A 19795-nucleotide genomic window follows, 5' to 3' on the forward strand; every position below is an offset into this window, starting at 1 on the left:
GGAATTAAGCTAACTGATATAATTAATTTATAGATTTAACAAAAAAAATGTTAAAAGAACATAACTCGAAAATTATAAATGCTTATTTTGCATGTATTATATTTTTGCCGTTAAATTTTACACATTTGCACAGATATCAGTAGATTTGTTTTTTTTATACTGTAAAAAAGCATAAGGAACAAAATCTCTTTTACCTTGCACAAAAAAAAATACAGATTACAGAATGTTTCTTCAACTATTACCGTCAATAAAGTGCCACAACACAGAGAAGTGTACTTTTGGGTGGATATTTAATTACTCGTTTTTATTTATAACTCTTTAGACACTGACTTCAAAATCAAAATCACCTTGTGTGAGTTGTGAGCAAGATTCCATTCCCCTTTAGTTTCTTTTTTGAAAATGCACAAGTACTACATTTGTTTTTGAAACCTGCACTGCACATTGCACAACAAGGATTCATCTTTTTACCTTTTCATTCGAAAACAACCTCAAACTCTTTTGGGGTCTGATCTGAAGAGCAGAGATTATGGGGTCTTGCTATGGTGAAAGTGCAGATAACATGCAAGTGATAGCTGCTGATAAGGACCACATATGGAGGTGTGTTTTTGTTCTCTCCCTTTCTCTCTCTCTCTCTCTCTCTCTCTCTCTCTCTAATTCATATTGCATTGTGAAATGGGGCACTTAGTGGCAACAAAAATGGAATGACATTGTTCAATTAATGTGTCAATTCTAGCAGCAAGAAAGTGGAAGCAGATGAGGGTCTGAATCTGAACACTGTGGGGTGCCTCAGAGGGAGATTACTGGCTGAGAGACAGGCTTCAAGGGTGGCCAAGAAGGAAGCTGAATCAATGGGGAACAAGGTAACATAGCATAACATTAACATAACATCTTTGATCTAATTAACAGTGTCAATCTTGAATAATTGTTTCATTCACTTTTATGTTGCACTGTTTGGATCATAACTGTAAAGGAAAGAAAATGACATTGCAGTTCATTTTTGTGTGTCTTTTTGTCTGACAAACTTTATCTTGTGTTTCTACTTCTCTCTCTGTCTAAAAAAAATGAAAAATTCTTCAGTTGGTTGAGTTGGAAAAATTGCTTAGAGAAGAGATCAAATTAAGAGATAAAGCTGAAAGAAGGCTTAAACTTTTAAAGAAGAAGGTTGGATCTTTCAGCATGCCCTCCAAGTCATGGCAATTGGAGCATTCTGATTCGTCGGAGAAATGTGAAAATTCTTGTGGATCATCCTCAATTAGTTCACTTTCTAAACATTCTGAAGCAAACGGAATAAAGCATGATGCAAAAATTCCAGCTTTGCCAGAAAATGTAGATCACAGTGACAATGTTTCAGAAGCCTCTACACTTATTCAGACCCACAATAGTCCATCCAGTACAAAAGATTGTGATTCTCAGAATACTGATAATTTCAGTACTAATTCAGAACAGGGTTGTTCTTCCCCACAAATTCTGAGACAGAATCCGAATCTGAGCTCTGGGAATTTGAAGAATGATGAAAGCAGGTACTAAATTTGAACTTGCTGATGCTGACATTAAAATGGGGTTTTGCTTAGGGCAATTATAATGGTTGATTAGAAAACTAACAATAGTGATAAATAGCGATTTGGCTTCTCTACAGTAAGGGGATACACCTTAAAAAACAATGTGCATTCATAACCGTTGATTAGAAAATAACGGTTGTGAATTTTAATAAAATTGAATACATATGTAACAAAATCTATGTCTATATTAGTTACAATCTTAGCTGTTAATACTTTAATGAGTGATTATTAGACTTTATCTTCTAAAGTGCATTCTATTCGGTTTAGAGGGATCAAATTAGATAAAATATGAGTTTTTATTGTTGTGCAAGATTAGTTTAAATTTATTTACATTATAAATTAATTATAATTTTTAGGATAATTATTATAAAAATCATTAAACTTATCATTTACGACCATTTGTGATTGAATCAAAATGTATTTACACTGTTAGTTGCATGTAAATTAAATTCTCTAGGTAATAAATTATAAAGCTTTTTTTTACACAAAATAAATTATAAAGTTGTTAACTGTCATAGTGTAGTTTATCTTCTTAAGTATATTCTCTCAACTCAGGAGCAAAATCCTATTAGATGAGTACATTTTGTCCTTCTAATAGAATTTCTTTGAGTAAGCCACCTAATTTGGAATTTTGGGACTGTGTTTCAGGCTTTCCACCTTAAGCTCAAGGTCATCAGTGACAGAGAATGAGAGTCATCACGCCGATTTCTATGATAATTCTCTGGCATTAGTTCCCGTGACCGTGACAGCTACATCACAAGCCACCAATAATCCCAAACCAATTAATGTGAGTGTCTTTGAAGCTCTAGATGCATTGAGGCACGCCCGAGAAAGGCTTCAAAGTTCAATGAGAACAAGGCAAATGATTCATGTTGGCCCAATTTAAGCTCCAACATTGAGTTACTAATAATGCTAAATTATTGCCATGTTTATGTATTATAGGCAGTGAGATTATGATTTAGCATGAAAATAGAAGGGAACATCATAAACCATAAACCTTGAGGTCCTCAAAAATTAATAAGATTGGTAGCAGAGTGGTAAAAATCTTGTGAATTGTGGTTTCACTCAGCACATAAAGCATGTGACGTGGGGATGTGTTGTCATCTCCTTTGGGGTCCAACTCTTCTGTCCATATTCTTTTTCTTGTGCCTTTTCTTCGTATATACTTTTGGTGACTTTAATGTGGTCACCCCCTTGATTCCTGTGACTTGCATCAACATTATTATACTTGGGCTTGTGGTTTGTGAGAAGGACAAGGCTTATCCTCAACCAAGAGTACCACTGTAACTAGGCAATTTTGTCATCTGTTGCTCTTTTCTGATATACATCAGCTAATTTCAGATATCAAACAATGAAACATCATGATTTTATATGTCTTGTACAATCAAAGAACATGGTTACTTAAGGAAATAATTTATTGGTAACTAGTATTGCTAAAAAATAAAATTCAGTTAATTAAGTGATGCTGATGCACAATAACATACATTTCTCATTCATAGAATTGAATGACAAAAGATTAAAATAAATGGTAGCTAGAAAAGAAGTAAAATTTAATTTTGTAATGTTGAGTTTCTATAATTATTTTGTTTTGGGTTGCTATCAAAACTTGAATGTTACATCTTAAAGGGATTTAGAAAGCATAGGAAATCCCTTTGGTCCCGTGTGTTTCCCTCTTGGATTTCACTAAATGCCGTTGTCATTGTCAAATGTATAAGCAACACTGATTATGTGTTGTGTTGTGTTGATGTTGTAACTCTTTGGATGTTGTTTGCTTCTATTATATAAATATATATATCTCGATCATGACCATCAAAATGTAACGCGTCAAAAGGAGCGTGTTCCATTTGTCGCTGAAAGTGAAAAAGAGAAAGAAGGTGCGGTGAGGCTTCGTCATTCTCTTTTGTGATGGCCATTTCACGGTTGAGAGAAGCAAAGGGACATATCAATACCATATAATATATGCTTTCTTCGTTAAGGCATTGGCATCCAGTTAAGAAAGTAACATGTGAGGAACAAAATTTTTCCCTTTATTGCTATTTCTTTTCTTATTAAGACTTTATTTTTTAATCAGAGATACAGAAAAAAGAAGAATAGAAAAAAGGTGACTTGAATCCCAACACTGGTTTGATCAATGATAAAACTCTGTTGTCTGCACTTCTAGAAATTAGCATGATATATAAAAATTTCAGGTAAACTCTGCATTTTACTCTTTAATTTTACAAAATTTACACTTTATTCTTTTTCATCACAATATATTTCATTGTTGCTAAGGAACAAAGTGAATAGCATTTTCTAAATGTTAGGGTTTAAAATGCAGGGTTTGTAAATTATATAAACTAGAGTAACTCAATCACACTTATATTTTCAACATTAATTTTTATCAACAGAACCTGAGCACACATAATATTAATATTTTTTTAATATGATTTATTTTATATCTAAAGTTATTCGAATTCTTTACCACTTAATTAAGAGATATAGATTATTAACTCTTTTATGAAAACCATTGTTGGTTCATAATAATTGTTATGAAAGAGCACACCCACATAAATTTAGCCCAACACTTTTGGGTGTGTATTTATATTCAGGATGAAATGAAATATTCACTAGGATTACTCTAGTGATGCTGGTTAGGGGTGTAAATTCGGGATGAAATATCATTAGGGTTGCTCTAGTGATACTGGTTAGGGTGGATGCAGGAAAACTGTACTCAATCTTCATTTTTATCATTTTAAAAAAATACTACTACGTATTAATTAAGGATGGAGTATGGAGGATTAAGTGGAATTTACTTTAGAAAATTAATCATTCAAATTATGATAAAATATATGTATATATATATATATATATATATATATATATATATATAAATATTTATTTATGAAATTGTTAAATATTATAATACGTTTAGTAAGAATTCATTTTAAATAAAAATAATTATTTTTTTCATAAAATTTATATATATTTACACTGTTAATAAATAGACATTAAACTAATATCTATATATATATATATCACATTTCTTCAACATAAATTAATTAAATTAAATAAAAATCAATCAATAATTTTTAATCAATATTTATTATCACAAAACATATGAATTAATTGATGCGAACTTATTTCAACTTATTTAGCCGTCCCAAATTTGAGTATTGAACACTCTTTTCATCCTTAAATATAAAACTCTTTTTAAGTTGTCTTTTGTATTGATTATTTTTTATCCAAATATCTTTTATTGCTTTAAAATAAATATCACACACATATATATATATATATATATATATATATATATATATATATATATATATATATATTAAAGATAAATATACATTATTTCTATTATAAGAATTAGATAAGAAGACTAACACACATTAATTAATTAGGTGTAAAAGTAATTAAGTAAAAAAAAATATTACGAGTCTCAATAAACTTAAGAATAATTTTAACAAAATAGTACAAATAGTTAATAAATTTAATATTATTAACTATATTAATCAATTTTCTTAAAAAATATGAATTAGTTAAAAAAGTCTTATATAAAGATCAAGAAGTATATATTGTATAATTGCATTAAATAATTTTTTATTTTCTATAAAATTAATATATATATATATATATAATAACTACTTCAAATTGAATTAACACTTAATAAATAGTTTTTAATTAATATTCCATCCATTCTAAAATGAATGATGTAATTAGCATTAAAAAATTATATTAACTTATCTTTTTCGATTTTAAATGAGATATTAAAACTTTATTTCAAATGTGTTCCAAATACTCGTGGTCTCAAAAAAACAATGACTATTTCCTCGTATTTTATCTTAAATGTCATATACTGGTGGCTAGTGCATGTGGGACATGTAACATTCAACTTGCGTAAATATTAGGACACAGCATAATTTATTTTACTATAAATCATCAAATGCATCGAGAAAATGAAAGAAACATGATAACTTTACAGTCATACGTGAAGTCATAGGAAATGACCTGTGAGTCTGGGACGCGTGTTCTAATTATCATTAGGGGCGGCGTCTCATATTGTGACTTGTGAAAGGGGGTTGGCCTACCAATTATTTTTTATTTTCAGACTTGAGGTTCAAATAATGAAAAATTTGGTTTCTAACTCCAACAAAGATTAGTATCATAATTTTGAAGATTTTGACCTTCTATAGTGTCCAGTGTAATTGTATTGTTGCATGCAAATTATAATTTTTAACTAGAATATTAATTTGTGGTATGATGAATACGCAACACTTCATTTTTTAAATATGTGATTAGAATTAAGATATCTAATTCAATTAGTTAAATAAAATGTTTGGGTATTAGAATGAATCTTTTATACCGTATTTAATTTTTATAAATAAAAAAATATGATCAGAAATGATAAACAAAAATGTGCTCAGAAATTCAATTATAAACTCATACATATGAAAAATATTTATTGATAAATTAATTTTTAAATAAATCTCAATACTTTACAAGATTATGGGACGTTTGTTTTACGTTTGTTTTTTCTGAGAATACAAGACCGAAAAGAGCAATCTCAAGTTTGTTATGATGACAGTCCAACAAAAAAGGGGGGCATGGGTAAAGCTTATGTACAATAGTCAATTAGTCATCTTATATATTAGCTTTTTAAAAAAAAACATTTTTTATGTGTTTTGGTATTTTTTATTCTAAAATTATTAATTTTTATAAATCTTAAGTCTTATTAATTACTTTTTCATATATTTCTCTATTTAAAATAACTAGATTTGATATTTACGAAGAATATCATACTCACAATGTAATTAAGAAACACTTCAATAAACAAGAAATCATATTTATATTTTATAGTATTAAATAAGAGTATTTAGACTTTTGATAAAAAAAAAAAAGAAGAAGAGAGAAAGAGTATTTAGAGTTCTAGACTAAATATTTTACACTTATTAAATGTTGTTTAACTGTATGCACTAACTTTAAATATTAATAATCTTTTAATGGAGTTAGGGGATAGTATTAATTAATTAAGATCTATGACTGAAATCTTTAGGAAATATTTTTAAAAAAACTAAATATTTCATTGAATAAGTGCCTAAATCAAGCACAAGGAGTACCCAATGTAAAAAAAAAAATAGGAAATATTATTTTCTAGATATAAATATTTTAAATTTATTAAAAATATAAAAATTATTTTAAAAAAATAATCTAGGCATAATTAAATATTATTTTTTGACAATTGATCTCATAATTCCTTTCATTTTAACAATTCAGTAAGAAATTAATGTATACGTAAAATATGTTTGGCAAATAGTCACATGAACGCGTTTCTTTTCAAAGTCAACGAACGCAGACAATTTTGTTACTTACACACAACGGCTTTACATACATAACTCATTAATTTTCAACAACATCTATATGACCATCATTTTTTTGGTCCTATCACCGTCAGTTTATTTTCTGTTTGTGTGTGTAATTTTTTTCCTCATTATTCACCTGTTCCAAAAATTATTCTTCATATCGAGAGAATTAATCAACAACTTAGTTAAAATTTTGGTGGAAATGTTAATTTTGAAAGAACTAATATTAACAAAACTATTTATGTTTAATAATCATATTTTCTAAAATGAGATTAGAAGAATTGATTTTGTTAGAATAGTTAAATAAAATTATTTTAATATGCATATAATAATTAAATACAGAGTAATACATATGTATTAAGATTAGTATAAAAGTATTTTTAGACGGTCATTTATTTGTAAATAATAATATTTATAAGATTTGATGAATGAAATAAACATTATTTCATATTTGATAAGTCATAAGCTCCCGTACTCCCAATTTAAATATAAGTTTCTTTTGTGAGTATTTTTGGAGCTTATCGAAAACATTTCATACTCACACATTAGACAAAAGTAACAATTTCCCTCTCCTTAAATTTTATCTACCGAAAAACTTTAAAACACTATATTTTAAATTTTAATTTTAATAAAATTAATTTTATAAAATTAGAATATTTAAAATCGAATTTGAAGATGGTATTTAATCACAACGTACATAAATAGTTCAACACAATCAACTACTACCATCTTGTCACAATCAAATCAATAAATCACAAACACTATTTTATCATTCAATCATTTCAAATTTTTCAATGACTGATTTCAATTTTAAACATTATTAATGTTCACTTCATTTTTATATATAAGACTAAATTACTTAATTAATTAAAATTAAAAAAACTAATTAATTTAGTTAATAATAATAAATTTATCTTAAATTTATAACTTTTTATTATTAATATTTTTTCTAATGATTTGTTAATATTTTTTTTCTTCTTTAATGAAAAGTATTTTTAATCCAAAAATATTGAATACAAAGAAAAATATAGATAAAATCTTATTATAAAAAAAACATCATTTTAAATTTGGATTTTATAAATAAAAAAAATAATATATTTTAATATATTATTCATTATTATCTAAATTTTTATGAATACCATTGAATAAAGAATAAAACATATTAAATTAAATGTGTAATACATCTTTTTGTTAAATCGCGAAGATTTTTATTGGATAATAAAATGTATATAAAAAAATACACTATATCGGTAGTAAGTATTTTTTTTCTTTCCGAAACACAATCTCATAACTTGGAAGTTCCCAAAATAAAATAAAAAACCTTAATATTATTGACATATTTAAACCAAGCATCCATGCACTAATATAAAATACTAGTATTAGAAAATGCATGCATGCTTCCAAGTTCGAAGAAGGTATTTTTTGAGCGTGCGTTTAGCATATGTTTTTGTGTCTGAAAAGACTGAAAGGATCGAAGCCACCTCGTGATCTTTACCTGTCAGACTTTTCACGCCAGAACACTGAACAGGCAAAGGCATTGGCGCAAGCCGGTTGCTAGGTGAATCCTATTTCATATATTTTAAATTTGAAATTAATTTTTATTTGACATATTAATTTTTTTAAAATTAATTCAACTCTAACTATTATCCACGATGATTCATAATCCAATCATGTCTTCATAAGCACCTGGCCGTAAAATTTATTTGGGTTTAATACTTTTTTTCCTATTTTTTTGAATTTTTGTTTATAGTCTAAATAATTTTTGTGTTTTTTTATTCCTATAATTTTTTTTGCCCCTAACATTTTTAGTCTCTAGCACTAAATAATTAATGTTAACCAATGACGTAACAATTATGTTAGTGGCCTAACAATGTAATAATTTCTGCTATCAAGAACACATGACACCATGTTCACCATTAAAGACAGTAGTCTATTGCATCTTCTTTATCACAGTTGTTCCCCTTTGATGAGAACATCAACAAAAATCTTATACATCAATCAAGCAAGAACAAAGGTAAAAAGAAAGAGCAGCGTCGTCATGTTCATTCACACTTGGTCATTATAATAGTAGGTTTTCCCTCTCATTTCACTAAAATATAAAGAATCATTTTCTCATGTCTTGGCAATGCCCTTCCCCTTATTCCAATGATACTTGTAATGATCTTAAAAGATGATATCTTGTTGACTCACGCTTTATAACACTTCACACGATAATATTTTCACTCAACTTTTTTGTTAGTTAAAATCTTTCATAGGTAACCCTTCTTGAGATATTAACAATCAACAACGATACCACTAATAACGTTTGACTATTTTTAAGATGAATGATTGTTCCCACAAATCAATACTAAACTTTTTAGCATGCATTGACCTTACTCAAACACTTCCTGGAAAATTTTTCAAGAGGCCACCCATCTCATAATTGTTCCAATCCAAACATGTTTAATTGTGAAATTTTTAAGTGATGGTTTATTGAAAAGTTACATCTCATTGGTATACGTAGTACTAATTCATTCCTTTTAGTCATCCTTAATTGTATATTTTCATACCTGTACAACCTCTAAATCTCTTTCTTTTTTGGTGTGTATTTGATTCATTCATGTGGCTTTCTCGCTAGAAGCCTGTTAGGAGCTACTCATTGTATGTGTCTCATCTCTTTTACATCGCTCCTCCCTTATCAATTTATTTTGTTTTTCATCTTTGAGAATTTTGAATTTGTTGAATACAAAAGGGCAAAGTAATTGGAAGAGTTTAACATTAGAATTTTCATTGGATGTAGTATCAGTCAAGTCTTTGCAAGTTGAAATAGATTAAAAAAATAAAAAATAAAAGTCAATGCTAGTTTAAGTAGCCATGGTTGATGCTACATTATGTTGGTGCCAAGATCTACAAACTAGCAAATACTATTTTGTGAAAGGAATAGATATGATATTATCCTTGAAAAAAAATCAAATTTTATATTTGGTCTTTGATAATTTTTTTTTTACTTTTGGTCCCTGAATTTTTTTATTTTATATTTTATTTCTGTTGTTACATTGGCTTTGATAACTTGATATGTTACCATTTGATGATAAACATAATAACAGAAAAAATCAAGGATCAAAGGAAAATTTCTAAAATATTTCAAAGATCACTTAACAAAGCCAATCTAATGACATAGATAAAATATAAAATAAAAAAATAGGGACCAAAAGTAAATAAAAAATAAAAAACTATTTAAAACCAAATACAAAATTCAAAAGTTTTAGAAGCTTAAAAAAGCATATTTGAATTGATATATATATTTAGTATATCTTAATTGAATATGAGTTTAATGTCTATTCATCCATCTAATTATAAATTACAGTTTAAATTACTTAAAAATAATTATTTTAAACATTAATAAATTTATCATAAATAATAAATTATAATTAAATGATTATATAAAAAATTTTAGACTGTCATATTACATAACTTTTTTATCAATTAAATATTTAATTTGATGTTTACGTACGTAATGAAATATGTACACGATGTAATCAGTAGTGATCAGAACTGTATGCATTATTATTTTTTCCTTAGTATGTATATAATCTACTGTTAAACCAGAATAACATTGGCATTTATCATGAAAGAATAAAACACAAAAAGTAATGACGATTAATAAATATGTTTAATTAATTTGATTGTCCCTTGAAGTTAGTTTATATCGTTTTTAAGCTAATCGTATAAATTTCCATTAAAAAAATCCCTATAATACGACTACTCATTGAAGGGAAATGTATAATCATATAACAAAATTAACGATGCTTGACAACAAAGTAGGTTTATGCCCATTAAAGAAGCCAAATGAAATATTTTAAATTAAGAAAATGTTCTTGATGTTTGATTATGTCTCAATAAGTGTTCAATGAGACAAGCGTAAGACAAATTCATATAAAATGCTATTCGGTAGAAGTTGGGGGAATGATTGTGGTATTATGATAGAATTTAATTAGAATGTATATCCAATCCAAAACTTTTCTTCGTTGTTATTTAATTATATATTATAAGTTAATTAATTTATAATAAATCTTTTAAAAGTTATATATAAAATGATTTGTCATTATTTAATAATATGAAAATCTTTACATCGAAAGTACATAAAAATTAAACTGATTATGATGCATGAATCTTAAAATATGTTTCTTTTTCCTTTTCTGGTTAAATTTGTCATGTAACAAACAAAGGTGAATAATGTTTTGTTGACTACTTAAAAATCTGTTTGACCATAAACAGCAGACATTTGCGCCTACAATTTAAATCATAGAGTAGAGTTAAAGAACCATTACTTTTCACTTTCTGCTTTTATAAAGCACATATTTACACACTAATGATTTTATGTGTTGATGAAATATTTATAAATAATTGTTATTTTGTAAAAAATGTATCTACTAAATGCACGATAAATACTAGTCTACATTTCATTAGATATTTAAAAGATAAAAAAGGTAAAAGCTAAATTGTTAATTTGCTGTAAATAACCTTCGCAAGTGACTTCATGCGATTGTTTTTCGTAATAATCAGCATTTCTCGTCTGTAAACTTGACCCAAGTCCAAATATTAAACAAAACAAAAAACTAAAAGGACTTCTTTAAAAAACTTAAGGTCCTAAAGAACTTGATTAAAACAAATTACAATTAGAAGTTCAGGTGCATGATAAGAGCAAAGAGGGTCACAAAACCTTGTCGGTCATAAACTCTAAATCTAATAAAGTTTTCATTATCACGAAAATTAAACCAGGGGAAAAGGATGACGTTAACGTTAACCCAAAAGATTGGAAAGTGGTAGTGTTATAGTAGGAACATAGTTGTCTAAAAACTTGGGATTATTGCTGAAAAAGATGATAAAACTGAAAATCTCAGCCATGAAATTAAGACATTTAGAAACCCACTAGGCCACATAAACATTAATTATAAGGGACAAATAAAAGGACAAGAACAGCAATGTCATACTATGCTGTTTATTAAATCTCTCTTCCCCCTCTCCTGATCTTAGATCTCGTCTGACACTACTCTTAAGATCTTCTGCCATAAACCTCCAAACCCTTCTCTTATCCATTGCTCTCTTTGGCCACTGAGATCATAGACACAACTCTGCCATATTCAATCTTTTATTTGCTTTTACAGCTATATTTGTTTCTGAATCATGCCACACTTTTCAAGTCCAAACGCATTCAACTAGGATTTTCAAGGTACAAAGTACCTACACGCCTCCATATTTTTTGTACTTGCATGAAAAACTATTTGTTTTCCACCTTCCAAGGTACATTTCTCACTTAGTTGTTCGTTCTTCCCATACCCTTTTTGGCCTTTATCTCAATTTTGTTCTTATCCAATTGCATCTGCTTCTGCAGGCTGTATATACATAAATTCAGCTACTGAGGTCGTGTGCTAGAAGCAAAATCAAGAACAATTTGATCTTTGTTCAATTTGGTGGATCATTGGGCTGTTGATGTGATTGTGAAGCATAAGAAGCTTTTGTTAAAAATATAAGGGGTTTCCAAATGATGGTTAGATCGTGTTGGAAGCCAATTGCTGATGGTGATGAAGGAGATGGGAGTGGGAGAGTTGATGGTCTTCTATGGTACAAGGATTTGGGGAACCACCTTTATGGGGAATTCTCAATGGCTGTGGTTCAGGCCAATAGTTCATTAGAGGATCGAGGTGAACTTGAGTCTGGACCCTTGAGTTCTAATCACTTGGGTCCTCAAGGGACTTTTATAGGTGTTTATGATGGCCATGGTGGAAGTGAGGCTTCGCAGTTTGTCAGTGACAATCTCTTCTGCAATCTCAAAAGTATGCTTTTCATCTTTTATTATGAACATATAGATTCAATTTCATTGGGAATATTGTTTTTTTTTTCTAGATGTTGTTCTATGTAGATTTTCAAATGGATTCAAGACTAAGGAAACCAAGCCACTTATAGCATGTGTGGAGTGACGGTGAGATGAACCAAAATCAATTATCAAATCACGGTAGATATGAAGCAACATATAGTTGCTTTGAACAAATCATGATGACACCATGGTCTTTGAGATAGTCAACATGATTTTAAAGGGTATCCAAACATGCTATTTGTCTATTATGATCAATTAATTGATCATGTATTTCAAACTCTCCAATTAAAAGCATTCTTTACACAAAAAGTCCTAGTGACCCTTCAACCAAAATTATAACTTGCTATGTATATCTAAGCCTCATGCACTAGGCCACGAACCCTTTTATTTTCAGTTTGTTACTTCACTGAATCTATTTCATGTGTGATCCAGGGCTTGCATCTGAAAATCAAGGCGTGTCAGAACATGTTATCAAAAGGGCTTACTCAGCAACAGAGGAGAGTTTTCTGTCTCTTGTGAAGAAACAGTGGCTAAGTAAGCCACAGATTGCATCCACTGGTACTTGTTGTTTGGTGGGGGTGATTTGCAATGGCATGATATATGTTGCAAATTCTGGAGATTCCCGGGTGGTGTTAGGAAGATTAGAGAGAGCAACAAGGGAAATAGAAGCTATACAGTTATCTACAGAACACAATGTTAACCAAGAATCGGTGAGAGATGAACTTCGGTCAAAGCACCCCTTTGATTCACAAATCGTGGTTTTGAGACAAAACGTTTGGCGTGTGAAAGGCCTCATACAGGTACATATTTGGTAGATCTAATATATTTCCTTTTGTCACTGTGGAAGATTTTAAAATTGTAAGTTCAAATGATTCTCAAATCTCAACAAACAACAAAAGCAGCTTTATATTATTTGTGAAGAGTTATTGCTGCCACTGCACAAGACCATAACTTAGGACCATTTAATTTATTACTATGATATAATGTTAACATGAACTTGGTTTGGCAGGTTTCACGATCCATAGGGGATGCATATCTGAAGAAAGCAGAATTCAACAGGGATCCTCTACCAGCCAAGTATAGACTAGCAGAAACATTCTTCAGGCCAATTCTTAGTTGTGAGCCATCAACATCATCCCACACACTCCACCCTGATGATCAATTTCTCATATTTGCTTCTGATGGCTTATGGGAGCATCTTACCAACCAAGAGGTTGTTAGCATAGTCAGCAACAATCCACCTAACGTAAGGTTCCATTAATTCTTTCTATCCATTCAAGGATATTGCTCAACAGAAAGTGAGACCTAATGAAAAAATTAAGAGACTTCTTTTTTATTATTTTAAAGAAAAAGAGTGATATGTGAGGTCTTTTAGTCAACATGTTTGACCTTTTTTGTTTTAGAAAACTAATAGCAAATGTTGGTAGGCCTAAAGCTGAATTTTTAGTTGTTTTATTTTTGGGTTTGCCTTGAGCTATTGTTGTTTGTTCTCTTTGGTATGAGTCATTTCCTTCCTAATTCTAACTAGTGTGGTTGGCATGCATTTGTTTCATCGTGTAACAGGGAATTGCTAGAAGACTTGTGAAAGCTGCACTTAGAGAAGCAGCTAAGAAGTGTGAAATGAGACTTTCTGACCTCCAAAAGATTGAGCAAGGGATGAGGAGACACATCCATGATGACATAACAGTGATTGTGGTGTTTCTTAATCCAAAACTCACTGAGAACACCTCTCTCTGTGGTTCTCCTCTTTCAATCAAGGGAGGTGGGTCTGCCAATTCCTAGATTTCTGCCTGATGATACAAAAGTAACAACAATTTACATATATTTATATATGTTATATGTATGTGTAGATTAATATGAAGCAATAATTACCACTATATTTTAGATGTATTATGATGATCTCTCTCTCCCCTCTTGTTCAGTCCAGTTTATAATCTGGTTAACACGAACGTATATTTTATATATTAAATTGTAATCTCTGCTCATGTTTCTCAAGACAACGAATCTATGGTGGTTCAAAGTCAGCGAGGCTACGCAAGTGCCTAATAAATAGCACTCTGCATAATATTAATTTATAGTTTAATATCTCTGCATCTACTTTGTCCCACTGAGATGTTTCTTTTTCTTTAGAAGCTTGGAAATGACTTTGTCTTTGACAAAAAGATAATAATGTCAGGTATTTGGAAGTGCCTGTTTCTTTCCGTCCATGATATATATCCATCATTTCCTTAACAATAATTCATTCATGTATTATGCGAAATGATTAATGATGGTATAAAATAATTTTATAATATTATTTAAAGGTTAAATAAATTTTAAGTTTATGATATTTATATAATTTTTATTTGAATTTTTAATAAATTCTGTTATTGTCATCAAGTCTCTAGGATATTAAAAGTTTTATTTTAGATTTTTATCTTTAAGTGATAATATAATATATATCATGGATTTTAAATATATTTAAATTTATTATTTAATTACAAATCATAATATAAAAATTATTATAAGATTTTTATACCAAAATTATTATAAGAGTTATTAAATTTATCACACCGTATCATACTTTTTTATTTCTACGAATAAAAAATATTAAATATGTATTTATAATATTCATGCATTTTTTTTCTCAGTATTTATTACCATGATCCAAGAAAAAGAATAGTAAAATCATATAACTTTTTTTAAAGAAATTACTATTGGAATTCATGCAATGCAAGAATTTTTAATAAAAGAAATTCAGTGATCAGAGAAATTCAAGCCGCGTGTAACTGTACGTAGATTCCTCCAAATTGTATGATTGATATGTCTCTTATAAGTTATAACTAATCAGTAATTACTTTTGTTGGGAAAAAATTAATGGTGTGTTTGGTTTGTATTTTCATTTTCTGTTTTTATTTCCTGATTCCATTTTCTGAAAACTGTTTTTATTTTCAAAAAATTTGAATTCTGAAAACATGTTTAGTTTGATTTCTTATTTTCTGTTTTCATGAAATAAAAATACTGAAAATTTATGATATATTGATTTATTGTCTTTTTGTATTTTTAGATTTGCTTAAAACTACATTCATTGTTACCGCAATTTCATTTTAACCGAAATGAGGTTCTTGTACTCAACTGAAAACACTAAAAACGAAAATTTATTGTTTTGATTTTCTAGTTGTTTCCTATTTTCATTTTCACTGAAAATGTTTTCAGAAATCAAACCAAACACATTTTTATCACCATTTTCTATTTTCAGTGAAAATGAAAACAAAAAACAACCAAACCAAACACCTCCTAAATATTACTTACCCTTTTCGGTTTGGTATACCTATTACTTTTTCCCAAAGTTACTTTTTAAATCATCACTGTATATGAAAAAATATTGTTTACAATTTACTTTTCAGTTAATTAAGGAAAATTTATTTATTAATCAAATATCAAACACAAAACAATTTAGTTCTTCTATCCATTTGTTACAAATATTAACAACACATTCTCCTTGTAAAAAAAAACATTCTTGGATACATCTTTTTCAACACATTATTTATTATTGGGGTTAATAAATGTATTCACATCTTAGTGAATAGTAGTATATATCTCATTTTCTATTTAATAAGTTTCACTATCAATTCAATGGAATTCATATAAATTTCACTCAATAATGATAAAAAATGTTATGTCAACATCCAAACTTTTGTATGCATCCAAAAAATTGAAATGAATTAAAAAGGTTCTATGTCTCAATTCTCACATCCAAATCCCTTTTCAATTGCCAACTTCTAATATTAAATTTCTTGAACTTAAAACATCTTCAGTCATGAAACTTTACTCCTCAAAAACCATAAGAATGTAGTAAGATCCACATAAAGCAGTTATGAAATGTTGCATATATAATAAACTGCCACTACATATGTTCTTGCATATATAATAATTACGAATACACGTCTCTAAATATATATATAATTAAAGCAGTTATGAAATGTTCTTGCAGTTATGAAATGTTGCATATATAATAAAGCAGTTATGAAATGTTGCTACTTTTTTTGGGGAGCATGGCTCCCCTGCCCTCAAGATGCTTTGTTAGCTGGGTCATAAATATATATTACACATATCTATATATATAATTATCTATGATATTAATTTTTTTTAATAAAAGATATCGTTTGAAATTTAATATGTGAAAACACATATCATGATAGTGTATCAAACACAATTAGTATTATTTATATTTATTTGTATGTAATCAAAATAGTTAGGAGTCTTGATTCGTCTTAAAGACATAAATATCTTTTGACTTAACAACAACAACAATAATTTTAGTTCTTAAAGCAAATTAGATAATACTTTGAACCGTAAAAAAAATTATTCATATAACATTTAAAGAACCAAAAATAAAACAAACAACAATTTTAGTAAAAAAAACACATATATGTTAATTTTAAATGAAATTAAAATTGAGCAAATTACAAAACCTCTGCCCTGATTTGCTTTGTTTACACGTATCACTTTAAAATCATTACATTGACACTTTAAATTTGTTTTAGGAAAACCTGAAATTGTCCTTGAGTTTTAAGTCACCCAAATAGAGAGACTTTTTTGTTTCATGTTATTGTGCTAGGTCGTCTTCTCTGCGCAGCCAAAGGTGGAGTCACATGTTCCTTGTTCACTGTCATCGCCTTGTCTTCTTGTTTGCATCCACAATGGTTGTTTCTCCTCCATGTTCCTCTTCGCCTCCGTGATGGTGTTAAGCGTGTTCCAGTTTGTCGAACGTTTCTCCTCTGCCTCCTATTCTCCTCTACGGTGGTGCTAGGTGCATTCCCATTCGTCGTGCGTTTAAAACTATTATATATGTATCCCCTGAGGTTTTAAAAATGTTACATATGTATCCCTATCTTTTGCAAATAATACATGTGCCTCCTTTGTTTTACAAAAATTACACTCAATACCCCTTTTCTCTCTCACTTGTTGGAATGTAAAAAAAATGCGGGAGGATAGTTGTACATCATCAAAAATGAAAAAGAAAATCAACACCATGCATATTAACTCAAGAAAATAAACTAGCACCAACTTCACCACACTTGGCAACAATAATGGCTCGTATAGATTCAACAATAAAAGTAATATTCATAATAGATAGGAAGAGAAATTACATCAAGAGTAGTTGACTATCATTGTCATAGGATATCTTACAATTGCAAGATGGAAATATTTAGTGAAGCGGGTAATTGAGAAAGGGAATGAAGGGAAAGAATGACTTCTAATGTTTGCTTCTCCTTCTTCTAGCATTTGTCTTCTATAAGGAATTGTATTCTCTTGATTTTTCTGTGTATTTTTTCCTTCTTCTCTCTTCTTTTATAGGTGTAGATCAATTTAGTTTTCATGCAACATTCGCACTAAGCGCTTAGCGAGTATGGCGGTATCCACCTAAGTGTGTGTCTCAAGCTAAGCGAACCTTTACTTTCTTAAATTAGCATGCTTTCCTAAATTAGTCCTGCTTCCTGATGCTAAGCGTGCTATGCCTGCTGAGCCTGTGCCTCGTGTTGAGCGTTAGGAACACGCTAAGCGCGTATCTTCAGATCACCAATTTGCTCTTTTGGACTTTTACTTTATTTTTATGCTTCAATTATTCACTGAGCATCATACATTCATCAATTTATAATATTTTTTGCACAAAAACTTAGATGATGTTAAAATTCTAATTATTTACATAAAAAAGAAAAAATAAAAGAGAAAAATTACTAATTTTTATATAATTTAATCCCAAAATATATCTATACATAACAATTATCAAGTGCATACCTTAGAGGAGGTTGTTGCTCATTAAAATTTGGTAAAAAAAAATTACCAAACAACTTTTGTAGATTTTGAAGTAAAAACAATGAAAATTATCAAACAACTTTAACTTAAATTTTAAAGTTATTCTTGTTTACTTTTTCTAGCTTTAACTTAAATTAACTTTTAAGTAAAAAAAAAGTTGAGTCAACCATATCCTAAGTCTATACTCCAAGCTACCATTTGATTATCCCTGTACCAAATCATAAAAAAATGTGAATGTATGATGTAGTGTAGGTGATGGAACAAAATAAGGGTGGTGTTTACATGTACGGGTTATTTGTAAATCCGAATTGACTTAAATTGATTCGAACACTTTGAGTTGGGTCATTTATGTATTTGCGTTAAAATCGAATCAAACCGATCAAAATCGTTCATGTACGGACTGAGTCACGAGTTTAAACTTATAGATTCAGTCAAAACTGATCAAATTTTTTAGAATTGTTTGGTTTGACTTTAAATACTGTTAATATTGAGACTCCAAGTGTTGGAATTACAAGTATTGAGACTACTAGTGTTGAAACTTTTAAGTTATTACTTTCAAGTACATTGTTACTTGTTTTACTTTTTTCATATTTATTTTTTGAGTCATGTTTATAATATTAATGAATCATATTTTGTTAATTTGTTTAAGAAAATCTGGTTACAACAAAACTTATTGCAAGAAATTAATTTGTAGAAAATGGTTGTAATTTAGACTATTATAGTAAATCTAGTTGAAGAATATTTTGTTTTAATTTGTATTAATTCATTTTAGAATATTATGGTGATGATATTAAATGAATCAATTTTACTACTTTCTGACATTTGATAATATTGTGATATTGTGTTAATTGTAGTATATATTTGGATGAATCATGATATAAAATAGTAGTTATAAGAAAAAAAATCAAATTTAAATGACTAATCCATTGACTCGAACAAATCGTTTGTGAATGAGCTGAGTTAGGCTTCAAAAATAAAATTATGAAAACCGAACCAAATCAAATCAATCAAATTTGATTGAGTTAGAATCTTAAATTTGACTAAAAAACTAACCTACAAACACCCTAATAAGAGTCAATAATGCATTCATTCTTAAAAGGAGACTTAGGACATATAAATAGAAAAACTCTAATACAACAGCCTAAGACGAGAAATGATAAAATAACAAAATGTCCTTACATAAAGAAAATTACAGTAGTACCCCTAAAATTGTGATAAAAAAGAAAAAAAAATTGCCG

At 28.7% G+C, this 19795-nt stretch overlaps 2 protein-coding genes across 4 annotated transcripts; both read left to right on the forward strand.

Annotated features, from left to right (window-relative positions):
* Positions 1-265: 265 nt before the first annotated feature.
* LOC114370205 lies at positions 266-2903 on the forward strand. 2 transcript variants are annotated; one of them, XM_028327491.1, is made up of 4 exons: positions 266-597; positions 734-860; positions 1078-1520; positions 2208-2903. In XM_028327491.1, exons 1-4 carry the CDS (start codon positions 527-529, stop codon positions 2443-2445), a joined length of 879 nt encoding a protein of 292 aa, XP_028183292.1. In that variant the 5' UTR covers positions 266-526; the 3' UTR covers positions 2446-2903. The 2 variants fall into 2 exon arrangements, with proteins under 2 accessions (XP_028183292.1, XP_028183293.1); XM_028327492.1 differs by having other exon boundaries at positions 272-597; positions 737-860.
* An 8849-nt stretch (positions 2904-11752) lies between these two features.
* On the forward strand, positions 11753-14743 carry LOC114369597 (probable protein phosphatase 2C 38). Of its 2 annotated transcripts, none has more exons than XM_028326829.1 (5): positions 11753-12184; positions 12276-12717; positions 13191-13558; positions 13768-14004; positions 14322-14743. In XM_028326829.1, exons 2-5 carry the CDS (start codon positions 12426-12428, stop codon positions 14538-14540), a joined length of 1116 nt encoding a protein of 371 aa, XP_028182630.1. In that variant the 5' UTR covers positions 11753-12184; positions 12276-12425; the 3' UTR covers positions 14541-14743. The 2 variants fall into 2 exon arrangements, with proteins under 2 accessions (XP_028182630.1, XP_028182631.1); XM_028326830.1 differs by having other exon boundaries at positions 11753-12113.
* Positions 14744-19795: the final 5052 nt, after the last annotated feature.

Source organism: Glycine soja, chromosome 10 (genome assembly GCF_004193775.1).
Source record: "Glycine soja cultivar W05 chromosome 10, ASM419377v2, whole genome shotgun sequence".
NCBI classification, from domain to species: Eukaryota; Viridiplantae; Streptophyta; class Magnoliopsida; order Fabales; family Fabaceae; genus Glycine; species Glycine soja.